This window comes from Cloeon dipterum, chromosome 1, assembly GCF_949628265.1.
Source record: "Cloeon dipterum chromosome 1, ieCloDipt1.1, whole genome shotgun sequence".
NCBI lineage: Eukaryota > Metazoa > Arthropoda > Insecta > Ephemeroptera > Baetidae > Cloeon > Cloeon dipterum.
Genome location: NC_088786.1, coordinates 14,116,864 through 14,140,533, shown reverse-complemented (window position 1 = coordinate 14,140,533; position 23,670 = coordinate 14,116,864). Strand labels below are relative to the sequence as shown.

Here is a 23,670-nt window from a genome sequence, read left to right as displayed (position 1 = left end):
TTTTGCAAGAAATGTACCTTATTCTGACATGTAAGATTACTTAAAATGTATTTTACCTGTACAACCTTTACTCTTAGCATCTTTGCATTTTAATAAATGGATGTTAATTTTGATCATGTCTCGAGTTTCAGTTTACTTTAAAGAAAGTCGTAGTGACTTTCGCTTCCATTATAAGAGTTTTTAGATGATGAACGTGCTGCAGGTTGAGGTCAAATGCCTCCTAATTGTAAGACGTATCTTAAACGTCAAATCAACTGCGTATACGATTTTAGACGCAGCAGAAAAGCATAACATTGGTTGATGACTTTGAATCTGTAGAAAATTAATGCAAGGAACTTAGGAGAACTTAAACTCTCGCCTCGTAACCCAAATTTGAACCATCGTTACAACGGCAAGATCATAGCGCGGGATTGTCCGGCGCGGTTGGTTTTTATTACGAACAAGTCATAGTGGTTGCAAAATTGGCTGTTGATTTTAAAACAACAAAACTAACACTCGAACATTACTCCAATTATAAGTTCAAATTCATATCTTTGCATTTTTGCTTCTTAAATATACATACTAAAAACATAAGTTATTATTGGTGTAATTTAAAGGACGTTCGAGAAAACGAAATTTTTGAAAACCCATTAATTCGTGCATAAGAATAGTAATTCTACTCATAACTAGAGATTTTTTATTTTAGAAAAATGCATGTGATGCATTTCTCCATATGGTGAAAATAATGACTTAGGCATAAAATATCATATTGATATTGACCAGCTTACTGCGCAAAATGCACTTAGGAAATTTAGCACCCAAAATTTTCCACCGGTGTGATTTGGGAACACTGAAGTGTAAGAAATCAAGAAAAATTTTTGCCTATTGCCTGTGATTTACGTAATATATAATTTTTACAAGTTATGCAATGACCTGCTTTCACACAACATCCGTAAATTATGTTTTGTGCATCTGTCAGGCAAAATGCGTTCTGCTCCGCCGTCATCGACAACTCCCTACTTCTAAGAATCCATGGCCAGCGCCTCACGCTGATGGAAAATTCGTAAACCTTTGTTCACAATAGGAAAGTGAGTTTCATTTGTGAAATCATCGCAAAGCATTGACTGTCATTCATTTCTTGCAAATAATTCAAGTAGAGACAGTTTTAATGGTCAAGTTAACACCATCGACAGTCAGCCAAGTGCATTTACACTGTACGCAGGCAAAAACCTCGTCAATAATACAATAATCTCAAATCTCAAATACGGTGTTTCTGAGAATACCGATGTCACGCTGAATATAAAATCAATTCTCGTTTTCATTACAAAAAGATTACGTCAGGTTGAGAGGAGAAATTATGTTTTGAAAACGGAAATAAGACGCTAATTTTCCTAATTTCCAAATTGCAGGAGACCAAAAGTGGCCTTAATGAGTGGCTTGAGTGGAAGGAGAAATTCCGCGACTGTGCTAATAACGGTCCACGCACAAAAATATACCCCCAAACCAGAAAATATTTATCAATGCAGGTGAGAGGTGGGGATTAAAAATGCACCATAACACAAAGAGCGCTCGGTGAAATTTAAAAAGCACTAAGAAGACACACATCTGCGGCAATAAGCACATCTCTCAGGGACTCTATTTGCTCTGCTCTCACAGGTAAGGTTATTTTTTTCCAAATATCGACTATTCTGGAAAGAAATATCGCATTAAAATTATTTTAAAACTTTCTTGTTTATTACAATTTATCTTAATTATTTGTTTACTGACATGTTTAATAGATATAAGATAAAATTTTGCTCTTACTCACAGTCAGCGCTCAACCAACCACCTTGATTGTTCATAAATATTAAGAGCACCATAGTGCGTGAACAAATTCAGTCGAACGTTATATGCAGGTTCTTTCCTTGGCATTACTATAATCTATTTATTAGCTTTACGTTTTTCCTCCTTCTCTGGTTGTAGTAAAAGTGTAGTAGTGTTGGACTCAAGGGTTATGTTTAACTCGATGGGATACTCAAATTGGCCGGCCCGTAATAAACAAATTATCTAGCTCAAAGATTTAGATTCAGGCTGCACACTAATTATATAACTTTTAGAGTGCTCTGCTCCTTCTGAACGATCGCGACTATTTTGCAGCTCTATTTTTAGTAACATGACATATTAAATATATGATATCCAAAACATCAATAAATCATCATTATCTTTAAGATGGAATCATTTTATCCCGCAGAACTATTAATTTCCAAATGAATTTTAGGTATTTTGTGAACCTAAAATATTTAAATCATTAAGCTCAAAGAAGCTATCGTACTCTTCCAAAATTTATTACTTTTTATCAGTGATCCCTGATGAAAAATCGACTGAATTAAATTTTAACAAAACGTCTTTGTCATTAATTATCATTATCGTCTCTTCTACGTGCAAAATTTCGCACTTTTTGTATTAAATTTAGTAGTGTAATTATGAGAAATAATATTTTTGATTGTCACAATAATTTTGAACTGGGATGGCATATTTTAAGAATTTAAATCTATATAAAGCACTGTTTATAGCACTGTGGGTATATGCAATTTAGTTTTGAGAAAGCAAAGATGTAAAGAATTGAGTTGCGTGTGCGGGTGTTCTAGTGCGTGGCGACCAAACAGCTTCTATACAGCGACCGTGTTGGAAATACAAAATGCGTTCAAGAGGGAAGACGCGTATTAAGCCTTCGGTTCGTATGGCCAACAAGTTTGTTAAAATTATCTCGCTTGTTTATCTGACGAGAGCAGAATGAGAACCCTTTGCTTCCGCTGCTCGAACATACCCAAACCTTTAGTCCAAAATTACATCTCGTCGCTTATCAAACGCCAGAATCTTCTTAAGAGATGAGCTCTCTCGGATGCTTTTGCTTTTAAAACGCGCTTGCATTTACATACTTCTACGCATATTGTCCGCTTTTCCGCCCTTGGAAACGTCTCTCGGCCGCAGCAGGCGGAAACCCTTTTAATTAAAAGTTTAATTAATCCCACGTAAAAATTACCCGCACATCGAGAGAAGAGAGAGCGTAATCCCAAAAATACTTTCCTCTCCTAAGATTATTTTTTCTTTCCTCTAACGGCAGCAAGAGTATAGGTGCGGCCGTGTTTCGACCTACCTCAACATAGATGAGTTGAATAATAAATTTGTTCCGCTGCACGTGTATACACTGTCTAGTAACTCGGTTAGCTTTGAATTACGGCGATAAATTTTTTCGCAATATGTTTCGCAAGGAAGGTACGTCGAACACAAAACACAAATAACAAGAAATATTCAGTTTAGATTATAAGTCTCAATGAAATTTTTGGTTAATTTAATTTATTATCAATAAAAGAAGCAGCACACTGCTTCAAATAGCTAACCAAGAGAATACATTAATTATTTACATTATATATTACTTTCATATATTTAATTTTATCAATGCCGACTGTGAGTATGGAAAGTTGTAAAATTTAAAAATTGCTTTGTCTCTTCTATTTACTCTAATACGAAAAGTCGTGTCTTTCCTGATTAAGAGAAGACGCTCCTTTTGATGGCTTTTACTTCTTTATTCGAAGAAAATGCTCTCTCACCTTCCACTTATATTGCTTTCACTCTTTAAAAACAATATCTGAAATTACCTAACGCGCTCTAATATGCTTCCTTATGCGCTTAACACGTAAAAGTGGATTTTTTACCAATGCATGTTACCTCGTTGATGTACCTTTAATAATTTCTGAGTGCGTACATTTTATTTAAGCATTTCATCTTGCATAATTAATACGAATCAAAATCTAAAATAAACTCCGTCAAAGATGTAATAAGAAAGTAAATAGTTTTCCTATTGTTATATATATTCATTTCTAAGACTTCCAGAAAAATCAATAAAGCTTGGATATATGTTGGGAAAACTAACACTAATGAGAGTGAAGTAACACAAAAAAGATTGATTGGTTTTCTAATTTTTAATTACGTGGTTCCAAATTGTTCTCAGTGGAGGTAATTATCTGGTTCTTTTTTACCAACGACGTTAAACTTAAAAATATCGACTACGAAGTTTGGAAAAAAGAAAAACACTTGATAGACAGATGTTGCCTCTGTTTATTAGAAAAAGGTATGTGGGCTTTCTTCTCACAGAAGCAACTGAGTATTCTGCATGAAAAGCAATAATTTTATCTCCATGGAGATCAAAAGCAACGGGCTTCAAAAGTGATTTGGCAAAATATTTACTTTCGGCCGTTTTTCTCTTTGGATACATTTTATTTTCATTGAATACTGAAGTTTGATACCGCGAATCACATGTTGGTGTAGCAAATTGTCATTTTCAAAAGCAAGGGATTAACCACAAATGCATAATTTTTAAACCCAACAATCGTAGAAAAATTTCTTTATGTCCTTAATGTGAAAAGTGTTTAAATGGCCCACAATTTTTTTTAAAATATCGATATTATTTCGTATATTTTAAATGAATAAAAGGAGCAGAGTAAATCAAATATCTATTGATAAACTGTAGGTTCATTGCCAGTTGCAGATGACTTATCCTGCCAGAGGAATGATACAATAGGGATTGCTGAAAATTCAGTTCATGTTTTTCCTATCCAAAATAAGTCATAATATCATAATCCAAATTAGCACTTAAAAGCTTAATACAAGTTAACAGAAAATTGTTAAAATTCGTAACTATTTTTCCTTCAAATTTGCCTCAAACTCACTATCTGGTGAAATATTGTTGGTGAAAAAGTATTTTATTTTCACATATTTTTCCTGATTCGTCAAGAGAAAGCCTATAATTATGTCAATTTGAGACCACTATTAGTGTTCAAGGAAGAAAATTAGAGTAAAAATTAACAAATTATTTGCTCACGCGGTGTCCCAAATTACGTGATTTTGGCATTAAAGTTCGTAAAGATACTTTCAGGCAACAACGAGAGTGCAAGCCTGCAGGCAATCTTTGATTATTTCCATTGAAAACGTTCCCGCCCAGTGCAGCAGGGCCCACGACTTATTTTCGTCTCGCCAAGGTTTCGGGAAGCCCATTATGCACAGCAACACTTATAATTACACAGACGCAACTTTCTCAGAAAAGAGAGATGGAAAGGAAGAATTAAATGCATCGCGGTGGTTTCGAACCGTCGCAGCTGCTAGCAGTGCATTGAGCAACTCGCATAATAATTGATATCAATAGGCTGCAATTATTTCAAAATCAACTCATTCGGTATATTTATTGCGTGAAACGTGGGCAGCGGCTTTCCCCACTGTACAAAAAATTTCAAATATTTAATGTTACTGATAGACGCAAACTACATGTACTATTCCAGACTCATAAAATTTTGTATAATGACAGTCCCGAATATTTGTAACGACGATGCATGATGTCGATCTGCTGGGCAGGTCGCGGGCGCATCGAATGCGACTTCTGGCCCACTTTGTAAGTGTAACAGTGCCTGAGCAGTGCTTCCAAGTAGTGTGCTATCGTCTGTGGAATAACCTGTAACCGAATCTGTGCATGAACCAGAACTCTAGTGCATTCAAACAAAAAGTGAGGCAAATTTTCCTTGCCAAAAACTGAACTTACTAACTGATTTTCTTAATTCCCTCTGTTAAATAAAAAAAATTTGTATTTTTATCTGTTGTGTTCTGAATGTGGGGAGGTGTGGAGCATAGTTGCTCTGCTGATCCGCAATAAAATCACTTGGAATCTAATTTTGCTATGGCCCGAAACGAAACTGAATGATTTCCTATTCCAGGGGCGAACCATCGGAACCGCAACCACGTTTGCTGTTAGACTCATTTTCCGAGATGGCCAGAGCGTTTGCATTGTTACTCGGCTTGGCAAGTGCTGTGATGATGCTGGCGCGCTCCTCCGAGGCCTCTCTCAGCTTTTTAGTGCTCATCATGTTCGGCGGCGCAAGCCACGAGATGCAACTGCAGCACCTGGGCTCCAACCTCATCGCCCGGGGCCACAGGGTCACATTCATCAAATTCAAATACACTCATGAGCCGCCGCCTCTAATTCACGAGAACGTCACGTACATCGCCCTCACTGTGGACAACTCGGACGGACGCGTACCCATGATGACTCAGGAGAAAGAAGGAAGGTGAGTGAAAATCGGGTGGCTCGCAGGGCTGTTAAATTCTTTTTGCGAAAGTCCCTTCTCCATCGGAATTAGTAAACTTACAATGAAAAAAGGCTTGTGAATCATAAAACTAGAAGTGCCTCAATTAACACCTTGGTTGATAGCTCTGTCTCTTTATGAGGAACCAGTTTTGCTCAGCATCAATAGATTTCTTTCCATTAATTTTAATTATGTTACTCCTAGTAAGTCATTAAAATATTTTCCAAGAAAGAAGAGCCAAAATCGCAAATTGCTGGCGTTATGCAACTTTTAATAAGAATGAGAGAAAAATTGGAATTAAATGAAAATAATTAATAATACTATTAAATTACTACTCCAATATTTACAAAAAAGTATGGCAAAAAATGCAATAATTGCAGACAAAATAAATTCACTTGTTGTCGCTCTATACACTTAGCTTTTTCAGCCCCACAGACCTTACTATATAGTAGTTCATTACCTGTAATAAAATTTTCTCTAACAATAAGATTCCCCACAATAGAACGTGGTTTGTCTGAATTTATGTTCTCTAAGCTGCTAAGTCATTTTTATTGTATTTTTCCCTACACTCTACCGATGCGTCAAAGGCAATTTTAGGTAGTATACATTTTACTCCGGAACATTTGTTCGTAAAAACGTCAGTAGCGTAGTCAGCAATGAACAAAAGGTTCTAATGGGTTGTACTTATTTGTTAATTAGCAGAGTTAGTTTTGGATATACAATTTTACTATCACTAATACTTTCATTGGAAAGGTATTTGTTATTTTCTCTTCGATGTATTTGCATAGAATATTCTACAAGCGTTCAGCAAATTCCGTTGAGCTCGTCACTAAATGCAGAAATGGGTCGGGTAAACACTTTCGATGTCTTGAGAATTAGCTGTATTAGCGGTACAAATAACAGTCACTAATTTCCATATTTTACAGTCTATAAATATATGAGATAATCGTAAATTATCACTTCTCTGGCAATACATAGATGAATAGAGGAAGCTTTGACACAAATTATTTTGAACGAATATACATTCAAAGCTCCAGATGATAAATAACACGGATTATGCCAGGCCAAAATGTTGAGGATAAATATAAATCACTTTTTTATTGAAGGCACGAAAAATAACCTACATATTAGAATAAAAAAAGCTTGACCTTATCTGGACTGGACTTCCTCCAATGAATCGTTCGCGACGTTATTGGGAAAAGGATTTTTCGCGAGTTGTTCGTTTTATCGTAGGGCCTGCCTAAAAGTTTCTTGATATTAATCTATTTATGGTTCGGTAATTTAAAGTCGTTTTTAATAAGAGTGGAATTGAATGACACGTTTCTTCAAATGTTAAATCTAGTAAATCATACGTCATCAAATATCAAACATTTTATTTGAAATTAAATTGTTGAAGTAATTTGTATTTTAAATTTTTGATTTAACAAAATTTACTATCCCAATTTTTTCTTCGTTCAACAGATTTAAGATACCGATGGACCACGTATGGACAAACGGCCTCAAGCCGTGGCGCACGCCTATGGAAGGTGCATTCACGTTTTACTCCATGTGCGACCGACTGTTGGGTGATACGCAACTGCTGAGGCAGCTCAGGCTCTCGCACTTTGACCTTAGCATCGCCGACCTGCTGACGAACGAGTGCGGCCTTGCGTTGGCGAGCAGCCTCGGCGTACCTACGGTCGGCTACTGGAACCTGGCGTTCAACGGATGCGAGCTGCCGTTCAGCGGCGGCCTGTCGACGCCGACGGGCGCGCTGCCCAGCTTTATGAGCGGCTACACGGACCGCATGAACTTCGCGCAGCGCGCCGTCAACCTCTTCTACCACCTGGTGACCGACGTGATGGTGCGCGTGCACTTCGTCATGATCGACTGGGTGGTGCAGAAGCACCTGCCCGGCACGCCCGGCTCGCAGGCGCTGCTGGCCAACTTGTCCGGCGTGCTGGCCAACAACGACTTCAGTCTCGACTTCCCCAGGGAGTACCCGCCAAACGTGGTCAACGTCGGGTGCATGCAGTGTAGGCAGCCCAAGCCTCTGCCGCAGGTAACGCTGCTATTTAATTAAATAATAAAAAAATGTTCATGCTTTTCCAATGTAAAATTGCTTTTTTGTCAGCGAAAGAAGCAAGAAAGACGTCACGTCAAGCTTTGAGTCTGTTAATACGGCTAAAATTAAAAAGTTATGGTCATCAATAAAATTATTGTTTGTGGTAATTATGAATTCACTGCCGCTTACTACTTTGATCAAAATTAATCTGTAAGTCATTTCAAATTGCTCTAATTTAATAACTGTTTTCTTAAATATTTGAAGAATATTGATTTGAAAAGGAATGTTTTGAATGAATATGTTAGTATAAGATTTATTTCACTAATATTCAATATATTGCATTTATTCCTTTCTGATTATTTTATCGTTTCTAAATTAAAAATTAAAAGTATAAAATCCAACGTCGCAAGCACCAAATTTGAGGCTTTTTTATTATTTAATAATTGTTAGTCAGATTTTGAGGTAATATTATTTAGCAAAATTGTTGAAATAGGACCTAGAAGATTTTATGCAGAGTTCCGGTGAGCACGGCGTTATTCTCTTCTCATTTGGTTCTACTGTCGACCTGGCGGCACCTGCGGCTCCTCCCAGACTGCTCCGTAAAATTTTGGCTGCTTTTGCGCGAATGCCACAAAAGGTGCTCATGAAACTGGCTGGTGAGCTGCCTGCTAACACGTCAGTGCCGGAAAACGTCCGCATTCAACGTTGGGTGCCACAGCAGGACGTTCTAGGTGAGATCCAATAAGTTTTCAATCGCATCAGTAAATTTAATGACGGAATCGACAGGCCATCCGAAGACGCGGCTCTTCTTCACACACTGCGGCATGAACGGGGCCATGGAGCTGGTGTGGCACGGCGTGCCAGCGGTCACTCTGCCCGTGTTCGCCGACCAGGCCGACGTGTCTGCCATGTTGGTGGACAGGGGCGTCGCACTAAGGGTCGACAAGGACTCCACCGTCGACGAGATCTTTAGAGCACTCGAGACTGTGACTTTGGATCAAAAGTAAATCAAGTTTTCGTATTTATTCCCTAATTGAATCGGTATTGAACTTGGACTAAATTTTTAATATTTTTAATATAAATTTATAATCGAAAAGAACAGCTTGCACTACTTGTACGTTTTTGAACATGATCATATGAAACATATACGGAATATGTGGCAAAAGGTTTTTTTTCCAAAAAATGAGTGTTTAGAATTTTGAGCATTTTTCTGAACTTGTTTGTTTTTTTAGATTTTCACATGAAGCTCATCGCTTGAGGCAAATATTCCGCAACCAGATGAATAGCCCAATAGAACGGGCAGTGTGGTTTGTGGAGATGGTTGCCAACACAAAAGGCGCGGAACACCTGAAACTTGCTTCTCGCACGCAAAACCTCGTGCAAAAGCACAATCTGGACGTGATTGCTGTCGTCATCTCAATTTTATTGGTCACATTTGAGTGTCTTTTAGTGTCCCGCAAAAGTGGTATTCGACATCTATCTCGCCCATTGAAGTATTTAAAAACTAAAATTTTTAACTTATTCACAGCAGCGTTTCATGAAAAGATCCACTGAATTACTCTTTTGAAATAAATCTCGTCATATTTTATTTTAAATACTCTAATTATTGCGTTCGCTCAATTTGTACAATATTTGGTGAACTTTATTTTTATTGATTGAGTTGTTAAATTAGTACATTAGAATGTGTGATTTTATGACTGGAAAATACTTGAAGTTTAATAGGAAAAAAACTGTGTAAATAATATTTAAGACAGAATAATGTCATTGAAATTGCTCAAGTCTCTTAGAATTTATATTTAATCTCGATATTTGATCTTGGTTCCCTTGTAAATATTCAAAGCTTTTTATCATCACCTGTAACATTTAATTCAATTTCAAATATTGTTATTTGTTTTAAAAGTTAGATTGATCATTCATAATGTGAAACATTTTGTGGCCCTATTTAAGTAGTTTTACATGAACGATTTTAGAACACATATTCCCGTTTATTACAATAAAAATATTTCAGATTTCTCTGTGCCGTAATATTGTGATGCTTTACTTTCTGATGTTGTGGTTTCGCAATTTCAAATATAATTTTCGCTTTGAACGCCTCAGGATGAAATTTATTGAAATTTAACCTAGAGATGTCATTAGAAGTACTAAGGGAGCCGAATATTAATCGAGTCCTGTTCGTTAAAAATACACCTGAATAGTGAAACCGTAGCAAGATATATCAAAAGAAAAAATATATATATATTTACACAAATGTACTGGAAAACAACACAACTGATTGAGACTACGACAGCTAGAACTCAAATTTCTAATTTTAATTGATAATATTTAGTAATAATTGTTAATATCTGATATGAAAATGCAGAATGCAAAGAGCAAAAAAAGTGTTTGGTTTTTTATGCACGAAAAAATTTGCACCACTCCACAAGCTTTATTTTAATTGATTTGCATATACATTTTGAAATATTTTGAAACATTTGCGACCAATCGCTTTATTCTGAAAAATAAGGAGATCTTGTTCAAAAGAATGTTTCTGTTCCGTGGAGCAGCTAAGACGAGTAAATAAGCAATACGTTATCCCTATACAAATTAGGTGTTCACTGAAGGTCTTTACAATCTCAAAATCTTGGAGTTTCACACATTCCTTGTGTGGTCAAAAGACGTTAGTGGCACCAGAATCCGAATTTTCTGAGCAAACCAACGAAAGAAACATTATTAGTGGAAATTTTAGTGGCAGAAAATAAAATGAAGTTGGCCTAAAGTGAAGAGACAGCAGAAGAAATCATCAGCAGCAGCACAATAAAGGTAATTAGCAGCGGCGCCACGATGCTCATAGCTCATAGGCAGCGGTAATTTAAAACCACATGAATAAGGCACTAGCTAAAACAAAAAAGGAACTGATATAAGTAAGATGAATTTTGTAGGTTTGAGGATAAGCTGGCTAGTCTATTGGATTTGTTTGCCCAATTAACTGTTCAATATATAGCCTCAAATTAATCAAAAGATTATACATATTTCAGAGAATAGCAAGTGGAACAAATAAATTAATGAATGAACTTAATAATATTATGAGTTATGCGAGCAACATACTATTCCTACAATAATTTGTAATTATCAATTTTTACAACTCTTTGCTGCTTCTCTTTAACTAATTCTTTTTGTTGGACATTTCAAAATATGATCATTTTCACTGATTTTCACACCGTTCACCACAAAATCTACAATTAAAAATATCTTGGGGTTCATAAAGATACATATGATTGAAACATAACAAATATTGATGTCCATGTCATGCAAATCGAGTAAATACATGTTTATCCTCAAAATTCGGTACCCTCTAATTCCCATTTAACATTGTTTCTGTCTCCTGAAATTCATCACAAATCAAAAGTCTATTTTTAATTTTTGTGTCACAAAACTTCTTATAAGTGTATCAGTCTCAGGGAGATCATATTTCCCTTTTAAATCAGTAACATAAGAGTTCAAGTCTTTGGCCACTAGTTCATATACGTAACGGGATCAAATGTATTTTGAGATACCGGTGTAGCACTTTCATTAAATATCGTGCTTTGACTCGCTTCAATGTTTCAAAAACATTCATGGTAAATACGGAAAATAGTTTCTGTGCCATAAGAAGGCAGTAGGAGAAACTTTTAGATCAAAGAGTTCATTAAATCGTTTATGCAAACTTTTAATGCTACAACTTGCCAAAACAGCTGCCCTCGCTCATTTCTTCACATTCCACATGCCTACAAATAATCCAAATGAATTTTCCAAACGGTAAATTCATTTTTTCTGTTATGCATTAGCCAACTAATTTTGCACGGATTTTATTGAGCTTCAGGGGCTTTGCTGACATATCATCAATGCTTTAAGCATTAGAACTTTCTATTCTGGATCTGGAAATGCCCCTTTTGCTATCGAATTTGATGCCTTGTGAAAGTTTCAAAGATAATTTATCAAAAGCCATGTAAAAAAGCTGTCGATTGGCATGCAGAATTGTCTATTTCTAAAGCCTATTGAATACAATGCTTTTTATGGCTTTGTATGTAGCATCGTTGCGCCATCAAGTGATAGCAAACGGTACAGGCTATATACCTTTATCTAATCCCGCTATCCACCTTCTCCGCTTTTTCTTGACATAGGAGTTGTATGGTTGCAGCACTTCGTTATATATGTATGTCTTGGAAAGTGAGAGTAGGAAGCTGTAGACCTAGTGCATACGTCTGCCATCGGTGCCTATAGTTTTATATATATTCAAATTTGAATAATGCATTTTTAATTAAAGGAAAGGTGAAATGAAAGTTGCATATTGCCTCAGGGGCTGCATAGGAGTTAATATGATGGTGCAGTGCTGATAGCAAGCTAATGTTTTGTATGATTATCATTATTAACTCTCTATTAAAAAGCTATATTATATTTTCACTGAATTCGTGTTTATTCACGATTGCACTATATAACGTGGAACCAACATTATGAAAGCAGGTAAGCAGTGCAAAACATAAACTGAAAGCAGGAAATTTTGCAAAATGCAGCCATCTATATAAATTAATACTTAAAAATGGTTTTTATATAATACTGTGGCGCCTCTATATATTTATCGCACGAAATCTCAATCCTAGTCGGAGAGAACATTTTTCGATTAGACTCCTGTCGTGCGAGGTTGAAGGTGCAGTCAGGGGTGCAGCGGTTATCGCACCTTTACACTGTCTCCTGGTGATACAGGTTAAATGCAAACTAATTGCTAGAATAGTAGTGGTGGGAAGGCGCCACATTAAAAGAACATCTATATTCACCAGCAATACCATGAACATTATATGACCTGTTCGCTTTACTGTACATTTGCTTTTCTTCAATTTTTTTGTATTATATTGGTGACCACTGACATAAATAATATTATAAATTAAATAAATATTGAAATTAATAATGGTGAAAATTAACTTTGATTAGGGAGAAAATCACAATTTGAACGAATTATGAATTGATTTCACAGAAATGCACAATTTTTTTAGTTTTTCCTTAAAATAATAGGATAGTTGCAACTAGGGACGTGCAATACAACACAGGCTAAAAGTTGAAAGGAAAACTAAATTTTCAAAACTGTTTTTGCAGCAAATAATATTTCGGTGGCAATATGATAGAATGTGGGACGTTAATTTCTTTAAAAGTATTTTTTACTTCTTTTCATATATCTGGAAATCTAGCAATTACTCTAGGAAATGAGAAAATATTTACTTGCGAACAGTAATGCGCAGAAAAAATAAGAGGTTGCTCCATCAAACGAGAAGCGGCCCCACCAGATAAAAAGTCTTCTCAGGCTGGTTATTCCTTATAGTCTCATTCATTGAGATGGCTAGAGAGGTTGCCTCCTTGCTCTTTCTCTCCGGCGTTCTCTTACAGCTTTTAAGTTCTTCTGATGGATCATTTAATTTTTTGGTGGTCAACATGATCGGTGGTGCGAGCCACGAGATGCAACTGCAGCACATAAGCGCCAACCTAATGGCCAGGGGGCACAAGGTCACCTTCCTTAATTTCAAACACACCCTGGAGCCCCCTCGGCTAGCCCACAAGAACATTACATACATCGATTTGACATTGGACAACTCTAAAGGAAGCCTCCCCATGATCACCAGAGAAAAAGAGGGAAGGTAGGAAAATTGCGCATTCTTTTATGTCAATTGTTAACGAGCCAAATCAAACTGTCTCAACATTTTGAATGACACTTTTTAATGTTTGCTACTAAAAATTGACGCGTTCGAAAACACCAAACAAACTTTTGCTGAAAGTTAAATTTAAATCTGGGTTTCTTTGCAACCCAATGAGCTCATAGCACTTGGGAAGAGCTGACAATGAGCAGAAGTTAAAAAAACCTTAAAATTAAATATTGAATAAATATTTGCGTGTTTTTTTCATCTACAATGCATCAAGTCAACTTAATCGGCAGATCGAGGGCGCATTGAATGCGATCCCTGGCCCCTTATCTGTAAGTGTAAAAATAGCAGTATGCTTTCAAGTCTTCGCTGCTATCGTTTCTAGAGAAAAATGTCACCCAACCTTTGCATGAACTAGAAATCTATCGCATTCAAACAAAAATTTAGCCAAATATTTTTCTCAGAACACTGAACTAACAGATTGATTTTTCCTCTTTTCAAAATGATATTTTTAGGTATTTCGTTGTCTTTTTCCGCACTAAAAATTTCTTTTGAATCTACAAGCAGCAACTTTAACCAGCTGTTGCACAAGATGCCAGACGTGATAATATTTTTTTAGATTTCAAGTGCCGATGGATCGTGCGTGGACATCTGGTCTTACGCCGTGGCGCATTCCGATGGATGGCGCGCTAACTCTATCGTCAATGTGCGACCGAATGCTTGGAGACGCGAAGCTGTTGAGGAAGCTCAGGCTCTCGCACTTTGACCTTAGCATCGCCGACCTGCTGACGAACGAGTGCGGCCTTGCGTTGGCCTACGGTCGGCTACTGGAACCTGGCGTTCAACGGATGCGAGCTGCCGTTCAGCGGCGGCCTGTCGACGCCGACGGGCGCGCTGCCCAGCTTTATGAGCGGCTACACGGACCGCATGAACTTCGCGCAGCGCGCCGTCAACCTCTTCTACCACCTGGTGACCGACGTGATGGTGCGCGTGCACTTCGTCATGATCGACTGGGTGGTGCAGAAGCACCTGCCCGGCACGCCCGGCTCGCAGGCGCTGCTGGCCAACTTGTCCGGCGTGCTGGCCAACAACGACTTCAGTCTCGACTTCCCCAGGGAGTACCCGCCAAACGTGATCAACGTCGGGTGCATGCAGTGTAGGCAGCCCAAGCCTCTGCCGCAGGTAACACTGCTCTTTAAATCAATATATTAACCAAACATGTATTAGTAATAAAAGGAAACTCGCATAAGCACGTGAGAGCAAGACAAACACAGAAATGACGCTTTCTGCGGGTTTGAAATGATTGACTTGCAAACTTTCCTAAATGCAAATCCTTACGTATCAATGACTTTTAAATTTAGAATTCGCTGTGGCAGCGGCGATGGCCGGTAATTTCTTTCCATAAAGTGCAAAGTTTAGTGTGACGAAAATCGCTCAATTATCCACCGGATAGTTAAAGCTGAACTCTTTGTCAGAGGTTATATGGGAGCAATCGCCGCAGCCACAGCGAATTGAAGGTTGCTGCTAAGAGTTTTGGCTAAAAATACTGTTTAAACTTACTAAAAACGAACTAAAATAATAATAAAAAAATTATCTATAAAGGACCTAGAAGATTTCATGCAGAGTTCCGGTGAGCACGGCGTTATTCTCTTCTCATTTGGTTCTACTGTCGACCTGACGGCACCTGCGGCTCCTCCAAGACTGCTCCGTAAAATTTTGGCTGCTTTTGCGCGAATGTCACAAAAGGTGCTCATGAAACTGGCTGGTGAGCTGCCTGCTAACACGTCAGTGCCGGAAAACGTCCGCATTCAACGTTGGGTGCCACAGCAGGACGTTCTAGGTGAGATCCAATAAGTTTTCAATCGCATCAGTAAATTTAATGACGGAATCGACAGGCCATCCGAAGACGCGGCTCTTCTTCACACACTGCGGCATGAACGGGGCCATGGAGCTGGTGTGGCACGGCGTGCCAGCGGTCACTCTGCCCGTGTTCGCCGACCAGGCCGACGTGTCTGCCATGTTGGTGGACAGGGGCGTCGCACTAAGGGTCGACAAGGACTCCACCGTCGACGAGATCGTAAAAACTCTGCAGACCGTGATCTCAAATCAAAAGTATGGTGGTTTTCATTTCACAAATTTAATTCATACAATAAATAAATGGATGCTTCTATGCTTGGTAAAACTGTTTGAATAGAAGAAATAAGTTGGCCACTTTTGTAGCCAAGAGTGCACAAATATTTTCAAATGATAAAAATAATCAAAATATTGAGTTTTGACAATGTAATTTATTATTAATATTGAATCTTTTTATTTTCACAGTTTTTCATTTAGATTTTTTTTTTAATTTTTCTCAATTTCTGTTCAGATTTTCTAGCGAATCGTACCTCTTGAAGCAGATATTCCGCAACCAGATGACCAGTCCGACGGAGCGAGCGGTGTGGTTCGTAGAGATGGTAGCGAAAACGAAAGGCGCGGAACACCTTAAGCTAGCCTCTCGCAATCAGTACCTCGTTCAGAAGCACAATCTGGACGTTATAGCTGCTGTCCTTACAATAATTTTAGTTGCATTTGAATGTGTATTCCACAAAAGATGTATTCGATTCCTCTCTCGCCGATTCAAATATTTACAAATAAAATTGACTAACTTTTTCACCGCAGTGTTTCATGAGAAGATTCACTGAATTTACTCGTTTTGCATCCGCTAATTCAGACAAATTCCGACCCCAATTGCCCCAGATAATAATTGTTTTCATCGCTCGATTAGTGAAAGTAATCGAAACTCCTCAATGAATTGTTAATTAAGTAATACAAATATGTCTTCGGGCTTCGAAATTTAACTACTAAAGGAGGATTACTCATTCATGGTTTTAAAATACCGTCTTTCTTTGTGGAAAATCTAATGCTTAAAATGAAATTATTCAAAGTGGATTGTGCGATCTAATTTTTTTTAGATAAATCTACTAACGAACGTTTATAAATAAAGGATTTTGTAAGTATTTTTGATATGTTTGTACAATATTGTGTGAAAATATTTGAGCTATATATATGGTAATAAAATTTTGATGTTGTCAACTAACATCTTAGCTTCAAAAATTGTCAGCTTCTTTCCTATTTTCTTGTATTTGTAAATAGAAAATCATTTGTTTTATTTAAAGAATAAAGTGAAATTAACTCTTCAACGAGTGTTTTTAAACGATTTTTTCATGTAGATTGTATTTTATGGAAATACTCAATTTTCAGCTAATTAACTTCTACAGCAAGCTATTAATATTTATCTCACTTATCGCTATGACGTGGGTTAATTTGTCGCTGGCTCTTAAGCAACCCAACTAGTAAGAAAGACATATTTTATTAACAACTCGTCTCATATAGCTCAATATACAAACTTAAATTTCCTTTTTGCAAGAAAATGGAAATAATAAATTTGACATTAAAATTTTAGTGTTGGTTGAGCTATATGCGTGTTTTCTACGCTACCCTGACGAACTACATATTAAAATGAATAAAAAAGCACAGAAGCAGTAAATGTGATGGTACCTCTGAAAATAGGTAATTATAGTATTAGCACGGGCAAGCAATTTACTGTTTGATTCAGACAACTGTTTACTGTATCGGTTTATTTCTTGAGAGACAGCGATCGTGTCTCAATATTCCCATTGTTGGATAGCTAGGGTACAATAATTAGTGACCAGAATTGGTGTTTGCTGCTGAAAGTTGCCTGGGTTGTTGGTGACCCTCCATTTTGCCAAACACTCACTAAGCAAAAACAAAGTGAACGAATGACATGGACACTTACTTTTTGGCGTAAAAAGCTTGGCCTTGAAAAAAACCACCGAAATTTCATCACGAATACTTCCAAATCAAGAAAGTTCAGAATTAATTAAAATTAATACCCTCTTTTAATGCTGCTCATACTTTCTAGACGACATGTATAAAGCGGTCAAGGTATGCCTACTTTTTGAGATGTTTGCAGTGAAGCATTTTCGTACATATTTTCTGTAATGCAAACATTTAACACCTTTCTAATGTTTAGCGTAGATAATGCACAGTAGAGTCAATAGGTGCGACACACTTCTGTAAACCATTAAATATCGAAATTAATTGCCACCTTCTTTAACGGTCCGAGAGTAATAACTCTCTGCAAATGTTGCCTCTGCAAATAATATTCTAAGCTCAAAATTCCTTCCTCCCACACTACATTGGCTCTTTCCACACGCGGATGCAAAATTTATGCGGAGCACACTCGTGAAAGCTTTTATTATACGATGTTACCATATATATATATTTATATATATAGTTCCTCACTGTAAATTTGGCTCTAAAAAATTACAAGTGGGGCGGTAGGCCCGCGCTAGATGCAACGAGTCCCTTTGCAAGTTTGCAAATGTGAAACAAATACAATTAAATATTTTGTCTTGTTAAATTCATCAGCACGTATCTATTTTTTAAATTTCATTACTGCGTGTGCATTTTGAACTCAATATTATCTGATCGATTATTTGAAATAAAATGGTGTTAGACAGTTTTCTAAAAATAACTCTATCTATCACATATATTCGGTATATTCGGTGAAACTTACATGACGCCAATACGATACCCTCAGGGTCGACAAAGACTCCAGTGTTGACGAGATTGTCCAAGCACTCGAGACCGTGATGTTATATCCAACAGTAAATTCAATTTGCAAAATATCAAACTTAAAGCCTCAGGACTAATTTATATTTGGAAGGATATGATTTCTATATTTTTTACTTTACTGGTTTTTGATCATCTCAAATTCTTGGGTTTTGTTGTGAGTTAACTTAATGTTCATAATTCATAATTTTTATTTTTGGCCCTAATTTTAAATAAGACCTATATTAAAAGCAAACAAATATTTGACAGATTTTCGCGCAAGGCTGATTACCTGAAGTGGATCTTACGGCACCAGATGAATAATTCAACGGAGCGGGCAGTTTGGTTTGCAGAAATGGTGGCGAGATTAAAGGCGCGAAACATCTTAAACTGGCCTCTTGCTCACAAACCGTTGTACAGAAATACGACCTGGACGTTAGCAGTGGCTATTTTTGTGTTATTTGTTGTCATTCAGTGACTAAGACAGTACCGTGAAATAGAATACTCACCAAAATTCTGTCAAATGAAAGTTTCCAAAATATTTTCAATCGCCATCCACGAAAAAATAAAGTAAATTTTTAACTGACCCATTTTTATTTGTATAATTATGTTTTCACCCTACAGTACAGAAAAGGCCTTTTATTCTCGAAGTATGGCTTATTTTACAAGAGTTCCTGATTCTCCAAAATTTTACATATTTTATTTTATTCAATATGAATATAATAAAATAGCATTTACTAGTGACAGTTGCAACTTGGCAACAAAAATGTATTTATATTAAGAGTGACAAAACATTGATTGATTAGTGCCACCACCTTGTTTCCATCCTTGGTGCCAATCTCTTTATTTTGTTGTGAAGATGCCACCGTTGAAAAGTGCTTTGACCATGATGTTCACGCTCAAATTTCTGCGCCGTCGCCTCTTGCACATTGGTGAAACAAACACGACTATAGATAAGCAAGATTACGTCGAATTTTTTGACGCCTCAATGACTCAAAGTCAAAATAGAGTGGAAACTGCGATGCCAAACTTTGTGAGCAGAATATCAGCGCCATCGTTAAATATTATTTCACATTAATCGTGCGTCATGGGGCATTTGATTTTATTGGTCAAGTATCGAAGCGGCCGGCTAAAATCTTTCTGCTTCTTATGATGATATAGCATCTGGACGAAGCAAGTTGACACGCGTCTCAGACATTTGGCGCCCACTCGGTGAGATGAGGCAAATTTTCTACTCTCGACGTCGCTGAAAATTTCAAGAATTCCCACCCAAAAGTGGTTCTTTATTTGAATACATTTGAGTGTGTTATTCATATCAAAATTTAACTGAATTTTCAATCAAGAAAATTTATTTTATCTAATATTTAGCTGAAATTTAGCTACCCGCTTAAATTTCCACAATTTACAATTGCTTTCTTTACGAATGATTTAGTCAAAAGAGATTTATTATAACTGCTGCTTGCCTTACCGATCAAATTGTTTACCTGCAATTATTTATGGTCACATTTCCATATTACTCGCGTGAAATGTGATATCTTGGCTCTGTGTGAAACATCATTATTAATGCACCTGATTCTCAAGTTCCTGTTTTGTCAAGTGAATTCCCTTTTGGCTAAATATTTCATTTCTGGCGAGCAGCAAGATGATGTTGTAGTGTTATTACCGTCCCATTATCCGCGTGGACGGCCTGCTGCTTTTCACAAATAATAAAGAGCTAAGCAAACTGCTATCAAGCGCACACCTTAAATTAAATACGTTCATGAACGTCCAGACGCGCGTTTCAAAGACTACACTGTACGCCTAGCAAGTAGGATATCAGATATCAGGTATCCACTAAAATGAAATGAGACAAAAATACGCCCACGATACATCAAAGTTCCCTTTTAAGTATATTGCAACAACTGCACAAGCTATGTTTTTATTATTACAATACTTCCGCAATGCTTTTGATAATCCAAGGTCTTTTTTAATACCTCGCGTAAATATATATACATTGTGTCTTCAAGAACATTTATAATGAAAGAAAGAAATTAAATACTGCAAATCAGTTTCAACTTTGTTTCTTGTTATGGGTAGTAGATTAGAAGTCTGTGTTAATTTGAATGAAATAATAGGCCCATTATATAATAAATGATAAAACACAGCATAAAGTAGAGTCAACTTATTTAATTGCTCCGTGCATCGAATTGTATTTTTTTTTGCTCTTTTTATCCCTGCCCGAGGACCGGGAAGGGATGTAATATAATCTTGTTGACTTTCGTTAACTTAGATCCCCTGCCACTACTTTAAGTCGAGTTGATTTTTAATTATTTTTTTTTGCGTTCTAACGTTTTTTAGTGAATTGGCTGAAGACTGGATTTGACACGTAAATTATTCAATGAGAGGATAATTTAATATTTTTAATATCTTCTGTTATGATGAGTAAGAACGTGCGTGAGAGCGATGCAAACAACGCGCGTGAAGAGAACGCGAATGCGGCGCACTTGAATAATTTACGTGTCAAATGCAGTCTTCAGCCAATTAACTTTTACAACGTTATAGCGTTTTATCATGTCCTACATAAAATATAGTTAGAGATTCCATAATGAGATCCTATATACTCTTGTTCGTCTTGTTCCAGATATGATTATGCATGTAATTAATTTTCAGTGCTAGACAATTTTTATCTGCCTTTGACTGGGAGGGTAGGCAACAAGTGTACCACGTCTGTCAACAGATTGCCTTCTTTCAGTTGGATCCTGCTCTCGGCCATCAGGATTCAGGATTCTCGTGCATATATTTGTGAGTAACAAGCTATCTGTGCCTCGAGGAGGCGAGGCGATTGTCGTAGGCGTGCTCTCTGTTGACTGACGCACCGACAACATATTCTGGTCGTTTTATCAAAAGGTGAAGCTTGGCTGGTATTATCAGCGAGAAAAGGTCCAATGAGTAGCAAACGAACCAATAAAGATATTGACGCGAAGATTGTGTTTTGTGCGCAAACGGATATGTGGTTTTACTACCAATTAGAATTTTTCTTAATCTTGCAAAAGACCAGGAATTTCAATGCACATTAGTTTTTTAACCTAATTTGGTACAATCTGGAATATTTCTATTAAATTCAAAATATCAATTTATTTCATTATTTCGAAATTTTTTCATGCATAATTTTGGAATACTTCAAAACATAAAACTGAGAAATGCCAAATGTGGAACAATACATACAATAAAAATGCACTCACAATGAGTCGATAAAAGTTCTTATTCGTTTCGTATAAAATGTTCCACCTCCGTCAGGAAGGAGGTGATTTTAACACTCTTACAACAGCAAACATAGGGTCTCGGGTCCTAGAATATTTCTATGGATATTAAGTGTATAATATATTATGTTCCATACAAAAACTCAATCTCTTTTTATCATTTTAAACCTTAATGTATAGGTGTAAAAATTTGAACCAAACCCAACCAAAATCTGATCAAATTGATTAGATCGCTTGGGACTTTCGTTCCACAACGCAGTTCATTCAGAGCTAATTTTTATCCGTTCATGCGATTTTTGTCACGCTCGAGTGGAGCAAAAAGGGAACAAAAGTTTGGACGCAAAACTTTGCAGATAAGAATTAAAACGAATTGAGTTTTGATAGAATATAAAAAGAGCAGAGAAGAGAGAGAGAGAGAGAGAGAGAGAGAGAGCTGTGCGTCCCTCTCACGCACTTTTCGGTGGTTTTCGCGCGTGCTGCGGGGGTTGCATAGCGGACCAGGGGGTGGGTGCTGGCTGGCTCGACGGCTGGCGGGCGAGCATACCATTCATCAAGCTTATCTGCCGCTACAGGGGTTTCTACCCCTAATCGATCTCCAATCCGAGCGCGCCATCTTTCTTTTTCTGCTCCCACTCCTCGAGCCGAGGAATGGAAAAGCAGGATAGATAAAATTGCAAGACATTTCTTTTGGGATCTCGTCGAATCTCGCCGCCACCGCCGCTGACTGAGATAAGGAGAAGAGCGCGTTTCTTCGACTACACGCTCTCTTATTCCTCCCTTTCGCTTTTCTCCGCAGTCGAGGCAATAAAAGTTGTGCGCGCCTCTGCGCAATCATCCTATTATATGAACAGATTATTCGCAGATACATCTCTCTCACCCCAACTCTTTCCTCCGCCACACACAGGTTGCCCTCAAATCGCAATAAATTTGGCAATTAATTGCCCTTAATGAGAACGAGTCGTATTTTTCTATTATTAAAGCTGCCACAAATAACCATAATCGTCATTATGTCGAACTGATTGTGAGTGATGTGCCACCGTGCCACCACAGGCTCTTATAGGCTTATTCTTGGCGAAATAGTTTCAATTCTAATAAGAGGCGTACACCACAATATAGTGCCTTTCTGTGAGCTCAAGACAAATGCAAACTTTTGGGTTTCGTAAATTATTCTGAAAAGTTAAGCGATCATCCCCATTCTAAATGCACAGAAATCGTTCTAGAGCTATTAAACGATAAATAGAGTGAATTTAAAAAAAAATCTAAAAGCTCCATTATGATCAAGTGTATAAATTAGAAATTATTCAAGACAAGTTAGTTCTATTTTTATGTCAACAGCTTTTGACGATGTGCAGATTCGGCTAGATCATAATTAATTTTGCAAAAAGAATTACAATTCCAATATCTGTGCATTGGTGAAGCTTAACAGCTACAGATAATCCAATAACTAAAGTTGTGATAATTTTATCTGTATTAATGATTCTCGGGAAATGAATGGCTGAGTTTTCTATAAATATTTTGTAGAAAAAATCGACATAGTTCCAACCTTTATTTTGAAACTAAAAGTAGACACACTCATTGCTTCACGCTTAAATGAGTAAAAAAGTGTTCATTTCGACCACGGAAAGTTTTGACGTGCTGAGAGACTGACTCATCTGCGCTTTTCGTAATTCGTGAAGGGCCACAGATTACTGAGAAATTTTGCTCTCACATATAATATAGAAATGACAAGGGGCATTAGCCAACAAAAAAGAGAAATGGCTGATGCGTGCCGCTGGAGCTGCTGGCTGCTGGAGATGTTATTGCCGTTCCTCGTCTCCTTTAGTGCACAGCTCAAAAGTTTTGAGGATAAGATGAGAGAGAGAGAGAGAGAGAGAGAGAGAGAGACGCGCTTCGATGTCACTTTTAAAGAGCGGAGATTGAAATCTGAGATTAGAAGCGCAAGCAGTCGCTCAACAAAACTTTTTGAATGTGACTTTGAAATACATTCGCCGCTCTTCTCTCTCTCTCTCTCTCTCTCTCTCTCTCTCTCTCTCTCT

At 37.2% G+C, this 23,670-nt stretch overlaps 2 protein-coding genes across 2 annotated transcripts; both read left to right on the top strand.

Annotated features, from left to right (window-relative positions):
- The first annotated feature begins 1,517 nt into the window (after positions 1 to 1,517).
- LOC135942023 (UDP-glucuronosyltransferase 2C1-like) lies at positions 1,518 to 10,206 on the top strand. The gene is made up of 6 exons (XM_065487907.1): positions 1,518 to 1,635; positions 5,724 to 6,074; positions 7,554 to 8,133; positions 8,630 to 8,867; positions 8,923 to 9,139; positions 9,369 to 10,206. The coding sequence occupies exons 2-6, from the start codon at positions 5,776 to 5,778 to the stop codon at positions 9,688 to 9,690; spliced, it is 1,656 nt and encodes a 551-aa protein (XP_065343979.1). The 5' UTR covers positions 1,518 to 1,635; positions 5,724 to 5,775; the 3' UTR covers positions 9,691 to 10,206.
- Positions 10,207 to 13,479: 3,273 nt separating this feature from the next.
- On the top strand, positions 13,480 to 16,912 carry LOC135947846 (UDP-glucuronosyltransferase 2C1-like). Its single transcript, XM_065497213.1, is given in 6 exon segments — positions 13,480 to 13,778; positions 14,401 to 14,592; positions 14,594 to 14,963; positions 15,384 to 15,621; positions 15,677 to 15,893; positions 16,147 to 16,912. Coding segments are annotated over 6 exon segments (1,632 nt in total). The 3' UTR covers positions 16,463 to 16,912.
- The last annotated feature ends 6,758 nt before the right edge of the window (positions 16,913 to 23,670 follow it).

Excerpts from the sequence above, each read along its gene's own strand:
- LOC135942023 (XM_065487907.1), top strand. The coding sequence starts at position 5,776 with ATGGCCAGAGCGTTTGCATTGTTACTCGGCTTGGCAAGTGCTGTGATG. Across the intron at positions 8,134-8,629 it reads AGCCCAAGCCTCTGCCGCAG|GACCTAGAAGATTTTATGCA; the intron begins GTAACGCTGCTA and ends TTGTTGAAATAG. Across the intron at positions 8,868-8,922 it reads GCCACAGCAGGACGTTCTAG|GCCATCCGAAGACGCGGCTC; the intron begins GTGAGATCCAAT and ends CGGAATCGACAG.